The 16,744-nt window shown below is 56.8% G+C and overlaps 1 protein-coding gene across 6 annotated transcripts in view; it reads right to left on the bottom strand.

Moving 5' to 3' along the window:
- ADCY7 (adenylate cyclase 7) overlaps window positions 1-16,744 on the bottom strand; it is a 55,798-nt gene that overhangs the window by 21,458 nt on the left and 17,596 nt on the right. For 4 of the 6 annotated variants that reach the window (XM_055331211.1, XM_055331214.1, XM_055331210.1 and 1 more), the window contains exons 2-6: window positions 4,186-4,595; window positions 2,769-2,972; window positions 1,533-1,694; window positions 1,022-1,171; window positions 550-698 (exon numbers count right to left, since the gene is read on the bottom strand). In XM_055331211.1, coding sequence (XP_055187186.1) covers window positions 550-698; window positions 1,022-1,171; window positions 1,533-1,694; window positions 2,769-2,972; window positions 4,186-4,356 — 836 coding nt within the window. In that variant the 5' untranslated portion in view covers window positions 4,357-4,595. Of the gene's footprint in view, window positions 1-549; window positions 699-1,021; window positions 1,172-1,532; window positions 1,695-2,768; window positions 2,973-4,185; window positions 4,596-10,033; window positions 10,205-16,520; window positions 16,570-16,744 lie in introns of those variants that run through there. The other 2 variants (XM_055331212.1, XM_055331213.1) reach the window with 2 other exon arrangements.

Raw genomic sequence — 16,744 nt, 5'->3', positions numbered from 1 at the left:
GGGCCTTCACCCTTGCCCAGACTTCACAACTAAACCCCGTGCTGAGACGTGACTCCATGTTCCCCTGAGCTGAGCTCCCGCCCAATGCTTTACCCACACACACTACCCCAGTAGAGCTCCCATCCCACAGATGAGCAAACCGATGCTCGGGGCTGAAGCCTTCTGGGAAGCCAGAGCTGTAGTGTGCACCGGACCGCCCAGCTCGAGAGTCCGTGAGTTCCAGACAAGCTCATGGCACCCACGCCTCTGGTTCGTAGAGGCTGGTGCCTTCGAGTAAGATTCTGTAGGCCCTTCAAATCCACCAAGAACTGGGAGACTTCACCTCTTTTGTGGGGGGCCTGTGTCCCCTTCAGAGTCATCTGAAAGGACCTCTTTCCTCCCAAAGTCATACTTATGCTGTTTTACAATTTTAGGGGACTACTAGATCCCCCTGACACCAATCTGATCTGATCCCACCCCCTGGAAAAACAAACAGGGAGACTGAGGCATGGATTTGCCTCCCCCAATCCTCCTGGGGAGCCCACCACACAGGGCTGGCCAGCTGCCCACCTGACGTTCTGGTGCCGCTTGACATACAGGCTGTGGAAGTTGTTGTCGGGCATGTAGCGGCGGTCCCCGCGCTCCTTGAGCCGCTCGATGATGGCTAGCTTCATGCCCATGGAGATGTGCGCCGGCAGCACCGACAGCAACAGGTTCTCCTGGGCACCGGTGGGGAGGGACAGGCGGGGAGGCGTCAGGCCCCAGGCTTGGTGACCTGGCCTGTTTCCCCCATGTTCCTACCTGCGCTGCCCACAGTACTCTCCAACTCTGCTGGCCTGCGCCCTGCCACCAACCCAGCCAGACACACGACCTCCCATGTCCCCGGCGGCCCCTGTGGTGAGGCTGGCATGGGTGTCCAGCCATGTGCCCCACGCACATGCTGTTCAGTGTGTCATGTGCAGAGAGAAAGGATGCGGGGCGTGGGGCCTGGGAGGGCCTGGGAGGGCCAGGCAGTGGCTCCCAGGGAAGGCAGAGACCGTACCTGCTGGCGCTTCTCGATGCGCAGCTTGCGACGGATCTGGATGCACTTCACAGTGTAGGTGAAGAGCTCTCGGGAGGCGTCCTGCATATGGTGCTTGTGGAACGCACCCGTGAGGTTCCCGCACAGGAAGATGACAGCATTGGCCAGCAGCTGGGGGCGAGCCAAGGGCGGGCTCAGCATTCAGCCCGGCCTGCGCCCTGGGGTACCAGCAGCACCCCTCAGCGGGCTGGTAATGGCACCCCATCTGCATTCTCTGACCTCCAACCTGCTCAGCCTGGCACCCTTCGCAGGGAGGCAGGAAAACTGAAGCCCAGACAGGCTCTGGTCCCCTAGAGTCACTGTGACTATAAGACCAGGTCTCAGGCCCTTCTCTGCAGCTCCCGGGCATCCCCATCCAGACTGGGAGGTGCTGAGGCCTCAGGTCCAACTCACCCACACACATCCCCCCATCCTCAGGCCCAAGCCACAGCCCCTGCCCAGAGGCCTTTGCCTGCCCCTGTGCACACCTTACCTGTAGTCCCACCTGGATGCTGGGTGCCGTAAAGGCCCCCATGATAGCACCGAGCACCAGGAGGTGGGAGATGCTGGAGACTAGTCCTGCCGCGATGGCCCCCTGCATGCTGAAGGGCAGCAGTGTGTACACCACAAAGACAATGAAGAGGAAGAAGGGTACCTGGGGGCAGAGCATCGGTGAGGCTCAGGGACTGGCCACAACACCCCTGCCGTAGGACCCAGACCCAGATGGAGCCAACATCACCCCCCTGCTGCACCCTCTCATCTTCTGGGAATAGCCCCAGAAACCCGAATTCTGAGCCCCTGCCCCCAGCACAGCCCCTTCCTTCCCCATGTGGTGAGGGACAGTGACCAACACGCAACGGAACTTGGGAAAGCCAAACTCCACTTCTGGGTCAGACCCAGCCAATATTAGCCACCATTTCCTGAGCTGATTTATGAGCTGAGGCTGAGGCCAGGCCTCCCCAGGAGTGAGACCCCAGGCCCTGGTGACCCAGGGAGTTGCCGCCTGACACCCATGGCTGGGGCTCTCCAGCGACAGGAATGGTGATCACCCGAAGGCCGGGGCCCAGCTGCCCACCTGCCACCTCCAGTGGCGCAGCTGCACCCACTCCCAGCCCTCTGGGCCTGGCCTTCCCGTGCCTCAGCCTACCCAGCCCACTATCAGAGGGTGCCAGCACTGGGCAACAGTGACCAGTCAGGTCAGGGTGACTCAAGCTGGTCAAGAAAGGACTCTTGTAGCTGAGATGGATAAGCCGGTGGGCAGGCAGCCTCAGGCCTCTGCAGCATCCGTGACCAACCTGGGGACGGCCTGCCTGGAAACGGAGTGGCACAGAGGAAAACAGAGCAGAGGGAGGGCAATCGGGACCTGGCCTTCCTGCTAGAGCTAACCAGTCCTGACTGGTCCCAGCCTTTCCAGGCATGTGGGCCAATGTGTGCCTTTCTGCCTCCAAGCTGGAGAGTGTCATTTCCAACTAAACGAGGGTCTACCCTCAATGCTCCAGCCAGACATCTGTCCAGCTCAGAGAGCTGAATGGACAAGATCAGCCTGGCGCCCACCCTCTGTGGCAGAACCACAGCCGGTGGGAGGAGGAAGGCCCAAGGCCAGCACACCAGATATGAGCCCTGTCTCCAAAAGGGACCTGATGCCCAGGGAGGGCAGGATTTGCCAAGTGCACCGCTGGCTGGTGGCACCCAGCCCCCCAGGGGACGCCAGGGTCCCCGGCCCCATTACCTGCGCCCGCACAGAAGTTGTGTTGATCCATGAGTCGAACACCAGCATGTAGCCCAGCATCATGAGGCAGACCCAGATGAGCAGCGCTGAGGCCCTGAGCCACCGCGAGACGAGGCACTCCACGTACACCAACACGTAGAGAACCACAAACGCGGCAAATGTGAAGAAGGCCATTCCCAGGACAGCCTGGTGTCCAGAGGGGTCCTGGGCAGAGCAAACACACACGGAGATGCCACAGCCTTCCCCAGTGAGGCGTCGTCCCCTCTGGAAAGCCTGCCAGGCTAGCCTGTCCGTCCTGCCCCGAGCCATGTCCCCTGTGCTCTCCTCCACACGGGTGGGGTCAGTGCTCCCTCCGAGCACCACACTCTTCCTCACCTTTGGGCTTTGCACTGTCTTGGCCAGGGCTGCCTCCACCAGCACCTTCCCCCAGTCCCCGTGCAGCGCAGAGGCCCTGTGGAGCCCTCCCCATCAGGCCCCCTCTGCTCCCAGGGTGCCCCGCACATGCCCGTGGGAGGACAGTATAGGGGCACAGCTGGGCAAGCCCGCTGCAGGACAGGCCACTGCACCGACTGTTACAGAGTGAATGGAGGAGATGCTAACCGAAGGCGCCCCAGACAGGGGATGAGCTGGAGCAAAGGTAGAGGCGTGACACCGTGAAGGGGTGACCAGGAGACGTGAGTCCCTGCTGGGCCAGCACCTGGTCTCCCCCTGCACCCTGAAGCCCCGTGGGCACAGCGGCTGACCTGGGGGCTGGCACACAGTAGGCACTCAGGAGCCTTTTGCTGAACGCACAAACAAACGTCCTGCAGTTTACAGCCATGCAGATCCAGGCAGCATTGACAGAGCCCCTGAGGGCCGGCCACGTTACACACAGTGCCCTGCTAATAGCCAGCAGGCTCAGACGTCTTCTTCTAGAACTTTCCTGTTCCACACAGTAGCTACTGGGCATGTGTGCTTTTTCTGGATTGATTTTATATTCATTAAAAAGTCAGCTCCTCAGTCGCACTAGCCACGTTTCGAGCCCTCAACAGCCACACGCAGGCAGCGGCCGAGGTCACGGAGGGTGTTAGCGGCGTCTGCCTGGAGAGCGGTGTTCGGAAGGAGCCCGGGACCACAGCCGGGCTCTAGGAGGAGGAGTGCCAGGGAGCAGCCACACAGGGGCCATCACCCCCAGGTCTTCAGCACAATTGAAGTTTGTTTTGGGGGAAAAGGGAGGGTAGTTTCCTTGGCCAAATTAATGTAACATCTAAAACCACCCCCGACTTCAAAATTAAATGAAAATGAAAAACCTGCCTCCCCCCGCCCAGCGACTCCACGGAGCACCTCGCAGACCAGCCTCCAGGCTGAGCGAGGTCAGGCCTGCCCAAGGCCTCCCAGGCCCGGCTCCCAACCACCGCCTGTGGGCCGCCCCACTCACCCCGCAGACGAAGCTGATGATGATGAGGGCGACGCAGGCAGTGACAGCCACCAGCAGGAGCGTGAGCAGCAGCGGCCCGTGCTGGCTGGTGAGGCGGTACTTCCCGTAGAGCGCAGCCTGGTCAGGGTCCTCTTCACCCTCGTTGAGGAAATAGCGCCCCTTGGCCGGCATCCTCCCCCGCGGCCCCCCCGGCCCGGCGGTCCACTCGGGAGACCCTGCGGCCCGGGGCGCATCTGTCTGCCCACCCCTGGCGGGCCTAGGCCTCGGGCCTCGGGGGGCCTGGCGGGCGGGCCTGCAGCCCCATGGGCGGCGCGGGGCCCGGGCCGCTCCACTGCCAGGCCTGCTCACGGCCCCCCGGGCCTCGTGCTCGGCATCGGGGCCAGCTCACCAGACGCGCGGGGTCCTCCGCTCTGCGGAGACACAAAGCAGACCGGGATTTAGCCAGGACAGCTGGAGCCATCAGGGAGAGCAGGGGCCAGGCCTCACCACCCCTGGGTCCCATCCACCAACCTTAACCCAAACCTAACTTCTAGGTCCTATTTAAAGCTTTGCCTGCACAGCCAGCCCCTGTGTGTCCTCGAACTGCACTGTCCCGTTTGGAGCCGCCAGCCACACGTCACTACGTGCAGCTACATTTAACTGGATTAAAAATGAAATTAAAAATTCAGGGATGCCTGGTGGCTCAGCGGTTGAGCATCTGCCTACAGCTCAGGGTATGATCCTGAGGGCCAGGATTGTATCCCACATCAAGCTCCTTGTGGGGGGCCTGCTTCTCCCTCTGCCTGTGTCTCCGCCTCTCTCTCTCTCTCCCATGAATAAATAAAATCTTTAAAAAAATAAAAATAAAAATTCAGACCAGCAGTCACACTGGCCCCATTTCAAGTGCCCAAGAGCCACACACACAGTTAGTGGCTATTTTATTGGGCAGCACAGATAGAGAGCATTTCTATCATCCAGAACCTCCCACTGGACAGCACTGCTCTCCAAGTTTGATGGGTTTTCCTTCACATGGAGATCTCTGATCCATCCCAGTGAATTTCCGTGTGTGGCATGAGGCAGGGATCAGCCTCTGTCCCTTTCTTGCACACAGGTGGGATCCCCGTGGAGGGACCCCCCCACCCCAGCAGCTTCCGGCAAAGCCACCATTCCTCCCTCAAGAAGTTCAGTGAAGCCACCTTTGTTGTAAGTCAAGTGATGTGCACATGGTGTCTATTTTCAGACTTTCTTCTGTTCAAATGGTCCTTTCGCAAAGATCACATTTACTCGATCACTGGGGCTTTCTGGTGAGTTGCATTCTGGACCTCCCACGCCTGCTACACCCAGAGCAAGCCCTTGCATTCGTGTTAATTATCCTCCTAAGACTTCATTATTTAAATGCTTTTTTTTTTTAAATTTCCACTGACAAGAATTTAAGAAGTTTGCAAACTCCACTTTGTAGAAATGGAACCTGAGCCTCAGAGAGGGAACATAGCAGACCGTTTATGACAAGCTGGGAGTGGGTGCCAGGCTTGCAGTGCTCAGCCCAGATGCACTCCCTCCTTCCCCAGCACCGGTCATTCACTGGCTCATTCATTTATTCCAAAAAGGCCTGTAATCGTGCCTGCAGCACACTAGGCCCACTACACACGCACCTCCCATGTGCCAGGCTAGCCCTTTCTCCCCCTGGAGCTCCCAGTCCCTAGAGGAAAAATTACCGAATAATGTACAATCCCTACATGCACGGACTGGGGTCTGGGGGCAGCTGCCACATTCCCAGCAGGAACCTGTGTCGAGGGAGCAGCCCCAGCCCAGGAGTCCAGGCCCCCCACTCTCTCCAGACCTGCCTCGAGGCCTGGAACTGGGACAGGGCAGGTGGTAGAGGGCAGGGAGGCCATACATTGTGGGAAGGCTCAGGGCTGTCACGAGTGGCCCCTGGAGAAAGCTGTGAAGGAAAGGCAGTCCAGAGCCCCCAGAGGTAGAAGAGAAGGGTCCCCAGAGTCCCTGAGCCGGAGTGAAGCCCTGCAGTGAGTGCCCACCCTAGACCCAAGAGCCACCTCAGACACCTCTGCAAGCTCCTATTCCACAAATTCCAGGGCCAAATTGGGAAAAAAAAAAAAAACGTATTTTGGGTTTGAGGGGACAGAGGCCAGGGGTCCTGGACCCCTCTGCTGCCTCCAGGTCCAGGCAGGTGCCCATAAGCCTTGGCACTTGTTTAACCCGGGCAACTCTGTGGGGGCTCGGCCCAGGGCTCCCAAAGTGCCTGAAGTGCTTAGGCGGCAGAGCTGACTTCTACATGAAATATCCACTTATGCGTGTTGGCAGCTAATTTAAAAATGCGAGTTATGCACCCCACTAATTAGTAACCTCTAACTCTGAGCTAACCAGTTTCAATTCCACCCGAAGCATGTTTTGAGCACTAACCACACACGCTTAGCCCTGTGTTGCAGGGTTTACAAAACAAGATAAGGTCCCTGCCCTGAGACGCCCCCAGTGCAGGGCTCCCCTGAACCAGCTCTTTACAGTCACAGGAGCAGAAACACTGTCATGCCAGGGGCCAACGCACACATATCCACTCTCATTTTCAGAACCTGTGGAGGCCAAGGTATCACAGCCATGGTACAGACACAGAACTGAGCCCAGAGAGGTTGAGCGGTGCACGTAAGGTCACATAGCTGGAACTCCTTGGTGGAAGGCCTGGGCTTCAAGTATACGCAACACCACCTGGCCCTCTGGCCTGCTGCCACACTCCGGTGGGCCAGGACCAGACCGCCAGGCCGAGAAACCCCAAGGGGCCGGGACAGCATCTCCCCACAGGTGCTCTCTCCCCCAGGCAAAGCCCGCAGACCAGAGCTGGGTGCGTCCAGGACACCCCAGAACTGACCTGCCCTTCCAGGGGCATGAAGCTGGCTGAGGCAGGAGTGGAGAGGGAAGGAGCAGTTGGAAGGTTCCCGGGGGCCCGTGGGAACCCAGGCCTGGTAAACACAGCTCTTGGGGATCTAATTAGGCCACTTCCTGGGCAACAGCAGGCGGGAGAGAACATGGACAATAGACAGCCCTGGGCACAGGGACCTCAGCCCATGTGGGGGCCTGGTCTCGCTCCTGGGACAGAAGGCAGGACAGGGCTGGGAGCAGAGATGCATTCATCACTCCTGGAGAGGTAGTCTGGGAGCCCCCTGGCAGCATCTCCACAGGCCAGCTGCTCCCTGGCAGCAGTACCCCCAAAACCAGACACAGAGACCCCCTGCTTCTGTGGGCAGGCTTTGAGGCCTCTGTCCAATCACCTGTTCTTCTGCTGGTTGCTGATGCAGCTGGCAACTGGGAGGGCAGGGAGGCCTTATGGCCCTGGATGAAGGCCCTGGATGAAGGAACCACTTCGCCACGTGTCCAACAAATGACCCTGCAGCCTCGAGGACCTTGCCCACCTCAGTGACGGGAAGCTCATCACCTCTCGGGGTAATCTTCTCCATGAGTGGGCAATCCTTTGGGCTCAAAGTCCCACCTCAGGTCAAGCGAAGCCCTACCTCCCTGTCACACCCTCACCCCCGCCCCTCTGGTTCTGTCTGAAGTCCAAAAATACCGACGGCAGAGATAGGCACTTGGGACAGTCCAGGGGGGCCAGGGACCCCTCACTGCTATTCACACCTCACAATCACTCTGGTAGGGAGCAGGGCAAGCAGCCCCATTTTACAGAGGAGGGGAACCTCCTTCTGCCAGGATTGTCTCTCCCACTGTCAGTCCCCTGGCTCAGGGGCCGTGAGACCCAGGTGGGCTCATCAGCATCGTCCCCCTCAAGCCCCAGTGACTGGTTTAGGGACGGTGCTGTGACCAAACTCCTCTCAGTGAGAACGCTCTCTGGGACTCGTGCTGACTCACGGGAAAGAGATACTCTCTTGCTGGTGACCTACGGCTGCTGGCAGCCACTTGAAGCCACTACAAGAGACAGTCCACCGAGAATGAAGCCAGCACAGGAAACTGGAGAGAGACAGAGGCTTGAAAATCCCTCCCTACGCCCCTGGATCCAGCTCTGCCTGAATGAAGCTCAAGCAACCTCCAGATAATTTAATCGCACCAAACGGCATGCCTCTTTGGGCTCAAGTCAGTTTGAGTTTCTGTGGCTTGCAACCGAGTGCCAAGGTTCATGTTGGGCCTTCTGCCCCAGTTTACTGCACCCAGGAACCCTCCCTGATGGTCCAGGACAGGGGGCAGGGTCCAGGGTCAAAAGGCAGAGTCCAGGGTCAGGGGGCAGAGTTAGCTCAGATTGGAGAGTGGGTCCCTGCAGACAAGGCTGGTCCTCCTGGACGGGCCTGGGCCAAGGATGCGAAGCCGCCTTCCCTCCTACTTCGCTCACCATGTCCCAAACTCTACAGCCCAGGGCCAGCCATTCTGCACAGGACCTAGGGCAGCAGGTGGCTGGAGCAAGGGGACTCCCCACATCTCTCAGTGGCCTCCAGAGACTCAGCTCTGCAGGAGGAATTAGGGAGTCCAGGGGCATACTCAGGTATAAATGGATCTCAAGGGAATCCACTTCATCCCCTGGCCCCACCAAGCGCGCCTGGTGGGCTCTGCGCCCCCTGCAACCCCATGTCCCATGCTAGAGAGGGGTGCGTGATGCCATACACAAAGTCTAGTGAGCACTCACAGCGTGTCCCGTGCTGTGGGCTCTAACTCTGCACACCTGCCCTGCAAGGGAGTAGGACTACTGCTTCCATTTTATGGATGTGGGAACACAGAGAGGTTCAGTCATTTTCCTGAAGTCACACAGCTAGCAAAAGAGCGCTCGGATTTGAACACTGGTCACCTCTCATCCTGCTCAACGCCCTCACGGTGCTGACAACCACAGAACCCCTTCCTGCCCTCCCCTCTCAAATCCTAGGACAGAGGGTGGGAGACGCAGTGGACTCCATCAAGGTCCCCCCCGTCTGCCTCACAGACGCAAGGCCAGACAGCCATGTCAAGAAGTCTGCTCTGAGCCAGCAAGATCCAGGAGCACCACTTCCTCCAGGAAGCCCTCTGAGCTACCCACACACACCCTCTCCTCCCTTCCCTGCAACTGAGGCAGGACTGTTGTTGTCTCCTTGCCAAACACTGACTGGCAAGTCTAGGTTCCTCAGCCAGAGAAGCTGCCGGAAATAGAGAGCCAGGACCTCAAATTAGAAGTGCAGGACTGCACCCTCAGAGGTGCTCAGGAAATCCTCCCCCGGCAGAACTGGCTGATCCAGCAGCACCCCCAGGGCTCCCACACCCCTTGGGGAGTTCTAGATCACCTCCGGCCTTCACAGACAGACAGGGCACCCACTTCCTCACCCAAGCAGCTGGCAGGAATCCCAGGCTGGCTTCCTCTGGCCCAGCCCAGCAGGCCCTGGAGCCCTGGTGGCTTCAGAAAGAGGAAGTGGGGGCTCTGGGGTGTGTGGGAGGGGCAGACAGGCTGGAGGAGAGGCCCCCACCCCGCCCGCCCGGGGCCCCTTAGGCCCAGCCCCTGCCCCCAAGCCCACCGGGGGACCATGCCACTGCAGCCCAGAACCCAGAGCGCAGACCCAGCACTAGCTCCCTCCACGGACAGGGTCCCTCCCCGCGGGGTCCCACGCAGACCTTTACTGGCTCAGGGGTCTCACATTAAGGCCCCCCCCTCGGGAGACCCGGTGCCTTGTGAAGGAGCCAGAGGCCGCTGCGCTCAGCGCCGTCCTGGCACGGAGGGGCGGCGGGACCCGGGGACTTCAGCCCCACTGCCCCGGCCGCCAGCCTCTCGGGCCTCCAGCCGTGGCTCTCCCAAGGCCTGACCTCCGTCCCCACGTGTCCTCCTGGAGCGTCCCCACCTCCCCAGACGCCTGTCAATGGTCCCAATTGTCAGACATCCCCGCACCGGCCTCACCGAACTCTCGTGGGAGGGTCCGGGTCTGTGTCCCGTGGCTGAGCCCTGGCAGCTGCTCGTGGAAGAGACGGAAGGACAGACAGATGGACGGGTGGCCACACAGATGAGCCACCAGCTGGACTCCTGAACCAGGCAGAAAAGGCAGGGAGACAGCGAGCAGGGCAGCTCTCTCTAGAAGGGGGAGGGAGAGACCATTGGGCGCGGGAAGGGTCTTCCTCAGAAAAGCAGAAGCGCCGGGGCAGGGAGCCCGGGGAAGGGGGGGCTCGGGTGGGAGGGGTGAGGGCTCAACCCCCAGCTCTGTTCCCCGCCCCCGGCAAGCCGGGAGCAGTGGGGCTAAAGTCCCCGGGTCCCACTCTAGGCCTCGGTTCTCCTCATCAATAAACACGGGGCACTGACAGCCAAATTGTGGGACAAGTGGGTGCGGGTCACGATGGCCAACCATCTGTTTGTGGGCACAAAAGAGAGGGTGAACCTGGAAAGAAGGCTGAGCTTCCGGAGCCGAGGAAGCCCAGCCAGGGGGTCCAAATGGGAGAGACAGAAGCATGAGGCAGGCAGGGCCCCCCCAGGAGGCCTCTACTTCATCTCACCACCCCCTGGTGACAAGCCTATGAGGCCACGAGGCAGGGGCAAAGGTCAAAGTCCCCTAATGGGGTGAGCTCCCCGCCCTGCTCTCCTCTGATCACCAGCCGACTTGGCCAACTCCTGGGGAACACTGGTTCCCCATCATTCTTGGGGTTCAGCACCCATGTTCCAGCCCCAGCTCTGCCGCCAGCTGGCTCTATAACCCTGGGCAAGTCCTGGGCCTCACCTGGGCCCAGGCTTTTCCTCCTCGCCAAGGAATGGTTGGCCCTGCGCTGGGCTGGGCGTGGAGTCTGAATCATAAAATGAGAAGGACAACAAGCTGAAGGGGATAGCCTGGGTGTTGTCACCCGGCCCCACAGGGCTCATTCAAAGGGTGGGGCAGGGATTATTCTTTGTACCTGAAGTCCTCCCTTCCACTTCTCCCCTGGATTCAGCCCTCGCCTTGTCAGTCCCTCCTTAAAAATACAAATACCTCATTGACCCCTTACCTCCAAGGCTCCAGCTGCCAGGGATAATAAACCCACTTCACTATCTCCCCTGCCAATTCTAAGGATAGTGACTGCCTGGGAGAAAGTATCCATTTGTCCATGCATTTTCAGAGAGATCCATGCCTTCATTCCTTTAATGGATTTGCACTAGCACCTTCCATGTGTCAGGCACCAGGCCAGATGCAAAGAGGAAACTATGCCCCAGGCACAAGTTCCCAGAAGGCAGAGGCCTCCATGGCCCTCTCTGCCAGGCGTCTGCACACAGTAAGTGCCCAGGCAGCGGTACTTAACTGACTAATCGATCCAACCAAGGACTGTTGGAAAGAACAGTACTGTCCCTGGCTCTTGCCTGAAATTCCACCATTAGTGATTCATTCCTTTAAGCACTCCCCTAAGTTCCCCCTTCAAAATGAAAACACATTCATGCCTGCCTTTAATACATTTCTGATCTCTTTCCCTTTGTTAAGGACAGACAGAAAGGGCTACTCTAGCCTTCAGGGACCTTACCTGGTGCCAGGTGAGGCCCACGATGGCAGGACAGTGGTCTTCCCACCAACTTCATGTTTTTCCCAGGGCCCCACCCAGACAGTAGGTCCAACAGTGAGGAGGCATGCATGCGGTTGGGAGGTGGGCGAAGAAATCCATTTCACACACCCAGAGGCAGATATAACCTAGAGTAACCATGTGAACTAGAGGGCAAGAACAATGTCACTACTCTGCTTGGAACCTGTTTAAAGAGGCAGGAAAGGGGCACCTGGGTGGCTCAGTTGGTTAAGCACTGGCCTTTGGCTCAGGTCACAATCCTAGGGTTCTGGGATCAAGTCCTGCATCAGGCTCTCTGCTCTTCAGGGGGCCTCCTTCTCCCTCTGCTGCTCCCCTTGCTTGTGCTCTCCCTCTCTCTCTGTCAAATAAATAAAACCTTTAAAAAATAATAATATATAAAGAGGGAGCAAAGCCCAGAGGAGATCGAACAAGCTGGATTCATCATTCACACCAAGATAAGAGACCAAGAAACCATGAAAGAGTTCTCATAACCATGCCATAGTGGGTAAGTCCTTTCTGACCTGAGAGAAAACTGAAAAGTCACAATGAAAACACTGGTCAACTCAATTACATTAAAAAAAAAAAATCTACAACAGGGGTGTCTAGCTGGCTCAGTCGGTAGAACATGCGACCCTTGATCTTGGAGTTCAAGCCCTATGCCAGGCATAGAACTTAAAAATAAGAAGTAAAAAAAAAAAAATAAAAAAAAAAGAAGTAAATAAATAAATAAACTTATTTGAAAAATCTACTGCAGGGTAAAAGCTATTAAGAGCAAAACCAAAAGATAAGACCAAAACTGAGCAATGAGGGAAATATTTGCAACCCTTATTGTAAAGAGCTAATCTCCCCCATATGTAAAAAGCTCCCATGGATCAATAAGAAAAAGACCAATAACCCAAGAGAAAAATGGGAGAAGAGTATGGGCAGAAAGTGCACAGAAAAGCAATACAAATGACTGCTAAACCTTTCGAAAGAAGCTGACCTCACCCACAGTAAGAGAAATATAAATTAAAACTACTATAGAAAATCATTTTTGGGATCCCTGGGTGGTGCAGTGGTTTGGCGCCTGCCTTTGGCCCAGGGCGCGATCCTGGAGACCCGGGATCGAATCCCACATCGGGCTCCCGGTGCATGGAGCCTGCTTCTCCCTCTGCCTGTGTCTCTGCCTCTCTCTCTCTCTCTCTCTCTGTGACTATCATAAATAAATAAAAAAAATTAAAAAAAAAGAAAATCATTTTTACCTATCTGATTGGCAAAGATCAAAGTATTTATAGAACATTTACAGGCAGCGGCAAAACAGGTGCTCACACTGAGCCTTGGCAGGAGTGTGATTCAGCCCTCTGGGGAGGGCAAGTGAGTCATATGTGACAAAATCACTCATGCACAAACCTTTGATGTAATAAATCTCCAAGTAATTTATCTTACGAACACTTTCACATGTAAAATGACACATGTACAAGATTACTCATTGCAACATTACTTACAACAGCAAAAGAACACCATGCGTCTAGCGTCTACCCTTTAGAAGTTGGTGAAATAAATCACAACAGAGCCTTACTGTGGAATGCTATGCAGCTCTCAAAAAGGGTGCAGCAGCCTGAACTCTGCTGTCCTGGGGGATTGGGGGGGAAATCCACATGGCAACAGTAGTGCCCAGAATGGGTAATGCCTGACCCGGGACGCAGTATACCTAAAACTGCTGCTTTCACAGAGTGAATGAATCTTCAGTTTGTTTCTATTGTCATAATGTAGCTTGTGCAAATAAAAGTTCTTAATAGGGGCGCCTGGGTGGCTCAGTTGGTTGAGCATCTGACTCTTGGTTTTGGCTAATGTCCTGATCTCAGAGTTGTGGGATCGAGTCCTGTTGTCGGGCTCTGTGCTAAGCTTCGAGTTTCTCTCTCCCTCTCTCTCTGCCCCTCTCTAAAATAAATAAATATATCTTTTTAAAAATAAACAAATAAACTAAAAACTTGGGGCGCCTGGCTGAATCATTCAGAAGAGCGTGCCACTCTTGATCTTAGGGTCATGGGTTCAAGCCCCATGTTGGAGGTAGAGATCACTAAAAGAAATAAACCTTAAAATAAATAAATAAACTAAAAAATAGAGACTCTACTGGAAAAACTCAGGGCAATAGAAGGTAATTGAAAATTAAGGTGACACATATGCTAACATGGAAAGACGTGCTCCTGGCACGTTCAATGGTATGTGTGTGAACACATGTAAGTATGTATGTGACTACCTAAAAAATAAAACCTGTTTTAAAAAAGACAGACAGGGATCCCTGGGTGGCGCAGTGGTTTGGTGCCTGCCTTTGGCCCAGGGCGCGATCCTGGAGACCCGGGATCGAATCCCACGTCGGGCTCCCGGTGCATGGAGCCTGCTTCTCCCTCTGCCTGTGTCTCTGTCTCTCTCTCTCTCTCTCTCTGTATCATAAATAAACTAAAAAAAAAAAAAAAGACAGACAGACATCTCAAAGTCCATCCCATCTCAGCTGCACAACCCCGAGAAAGCTCCTTACCTTCTCTGTGCCTCAGTTTCCCTCATTTGAAAAAAGGGCAAATTATGTCCTGACCAGGCAGGGCCTTGAGAGGATTTTAGGGGGTAATGCAGGAAGGGTGCGAGGCTGCACCTGTCTCAGCGCACCCAAGTGGAGAGGACAAGTATCAAGTTGGCAGCAAGGGCCAAGATGTCTGTCCCATCCCCACCACCCTGACCCTGTTGTGAGCCCTGGCCCCCCACTCTGCCCTGGGAGCGGCCTGGCCTAAAAGTGGTCACACCTAAAAACTGCTGTCAGGGACTCTTGAGCAGCAACAGAGGCTGACACCCCCTGAGCGAGGACCATCCACCCAAGCTGGGTTTAGGGGGAGGAGGGGGGATGGTGGGCGCAGAGAGAACTGCCATCTAGCACCCTAAGCAGCATCAGGACCTCAGGCCGTGCAGGCCTGCTCCAAGGAGAGAAAGCGTAACACCCGCCCTCAGGACAGGTTCTGCAGCCTCTGAACCCAACTGAGAGAACCCCAGCAGCCCCTGAGAACCTCCACTTCAGTGAGCACCTGCCAGGAACAGACCAGGGCAGGACCCTGTTGGCCTGCCCCCAGGGTGAGGGTGCCCTTGCTCTCACTCTATTTCCAGCCAGAGGTAGACTCTGGAATCTTAACCTACTTGTCCGAAGCCCCCCAGCTGGGAAGCAGGAGAGCTGGGATTCAAACCCAGACTTGCCCCAGTCCAAGGCTCGAGCTCTTTCTTAACCCTCTGTCCACATTTCCACCAGCAAAGCCACGAACAGCTACACACACACAAGGTCACACCCACCCACACTGGTTTCTGGTCACCAGCAGTACAGGGCTTAACAGTCTCCTCCTCTTTTAAAGATTCCTTGTACCCAGGGGTACCTGGGTGGCTCAGTGACTGAGTGTCTGCCTTCAGCTCAGGACGTGATCCCAGGGTCCTGGGATCAAGTCCAGCATCAAGCTCCCTGCATGGAGCCTGCTTCTCCCTCTGCCTGTGTCTCTGCCTTTCTCTGTGTGTCTCATGAATAAATAAATAAAATCTTAAAAAAAAAAAAGTTTCCCTGTACACATTAGCAATTAAAGGCTCTGAGAAGTCCTGCAAGAAAGAAACCAGCTGTGTTAAACACATTTAAACATTTCCCAATCTCTTTGATTCAAAGGGTTTTTTTTTTGCATTAATCTCCAACGAACTCCTTTTGGGAAGTACGGACTGTGGAGCTCAGAGCTCCTCCCCGAGCAGCTACGGTCCACAGAGGCCACTACTCTCCTTTTCTGAGGCCTAGGAAGCTCCCTCAGGCTGGAGGCCCCACTGTCCCATCTCCACCTGACTCTGGGTAGGTCTGGATGGACACATGGGAGGACAAGCCAGTACGCAGCCCAGGGGAGCAGCCCTTGCATTGGCCTCTGCGGTAGGGATGAGGAGAAGATGGGAGGAAGGGCCTGGGTATACATACAGCCCCTGCCCTCAGGCAGTTATTAGCTGGGGAAGCAATCTGCCCTGGAGATGAGAAAGCAAGAAAGAGCTCTAAATACCAACCACGAAAAGACCCTCCCGTTGCACTTCCTGTCTCTCTCAGGCAATGCACGGAAGTAGGCCACCTGCCTCAGTTTCCCCACCTGCCACAGGCAAAGCAGTGCAGGGGACAGAGCCCTGGGCAGAGTGTCAGGAGACCCAAGCTATAGTCCGATCTCAGCCTCTCGCTCACTCTGGTCCTTTCCCGCTCAGACGAGCAGAGAAGTAGGCCACAGAGAGGTCACTGGGAAAACATGATGGGCAGACACTCCCGCCCACATCTCAGCAGGCCACTCTGGGGGCCATGTCGCCCCAGCCATTCATGGAGCCAGTGAGACACCACTGTCTACTCTGGGCCCCCGAAGTCCCCACCTAGTCCACAGACCCCGCCACGGGCTCCCGCAGCACCGGCCACCAGAGTGCCCAGGCCTGATCCAAGGTGCCAAGACCCCACTTCCTCAAGACTTCCTGAGACCTGACTGAGGTCAAGGGGGTCACATGATGGGCAGGGGCCCCGCGGGGTGAAGCCCAGCCCAGAGCCCGGAAGAGCCCTTCTGCAGGGGAAGCACTTCTGGCTGACCTCCCTTACCCCCAGCCCATAGCCTGGCTCCTGGAGCTGTACCCGCACAGGGGCCTCAGGGGGCCCCCCGCCGCTAAGCTCCCTACTTCTTCCTTCCACAGACTCCTGCCTTCCAGATCCAGGCTCCTCTGGGCACAGGAAGCCACTGTGATGGAGCCCCCGGCCACGGCAGCCCCACGCACCCCAAACACAAGCCTCCCCTGCGGAGGGCCTGCCAGGGCTCCTCGCACCTGTCTGGGTCCCCCAGAACACCAAACTCAGTCCTGCTCACCCTCTGGCCAAAAGACTCCTCCGGGGCTTCCAGAGGCCTCCTTCGCGAGTGTATGATTTGACTTATTTCAGTTCCCCAAACAAGCTCCGCCCTTCTGTCTCCAGGCTCTGGCCGCCTAAAAAGCACTGCCTACCTCCCCACCCCCAGAACCCCCCAAGCCCTGCAACTCCTGCCCAGCCCTTCAGAGCCAGGCTCAGCTGCCACCTCCCTGGAGAGGGCTGCCC

Source organism: Nyctereutes procyonoides, unplaced genomic scaffold (genome assembly GCF_905146905.1).
Source record: "Nyctereutes procyonoides isolate TBG_1078 unplaced genomic scaffold, NYPRO_anot_genome, whole genome shotgun sequence".
Taxonomy (NCBI): domain Eukaryota; kingdom Metazoa; phylum Chordata; class Mammalia; order Carnivora; family Canidae; genus Nyctereutes; species Nyctereutes procyonoides.
This window is presented reverse-complemented; position numbering and strand designations above follow the sequence as displayed.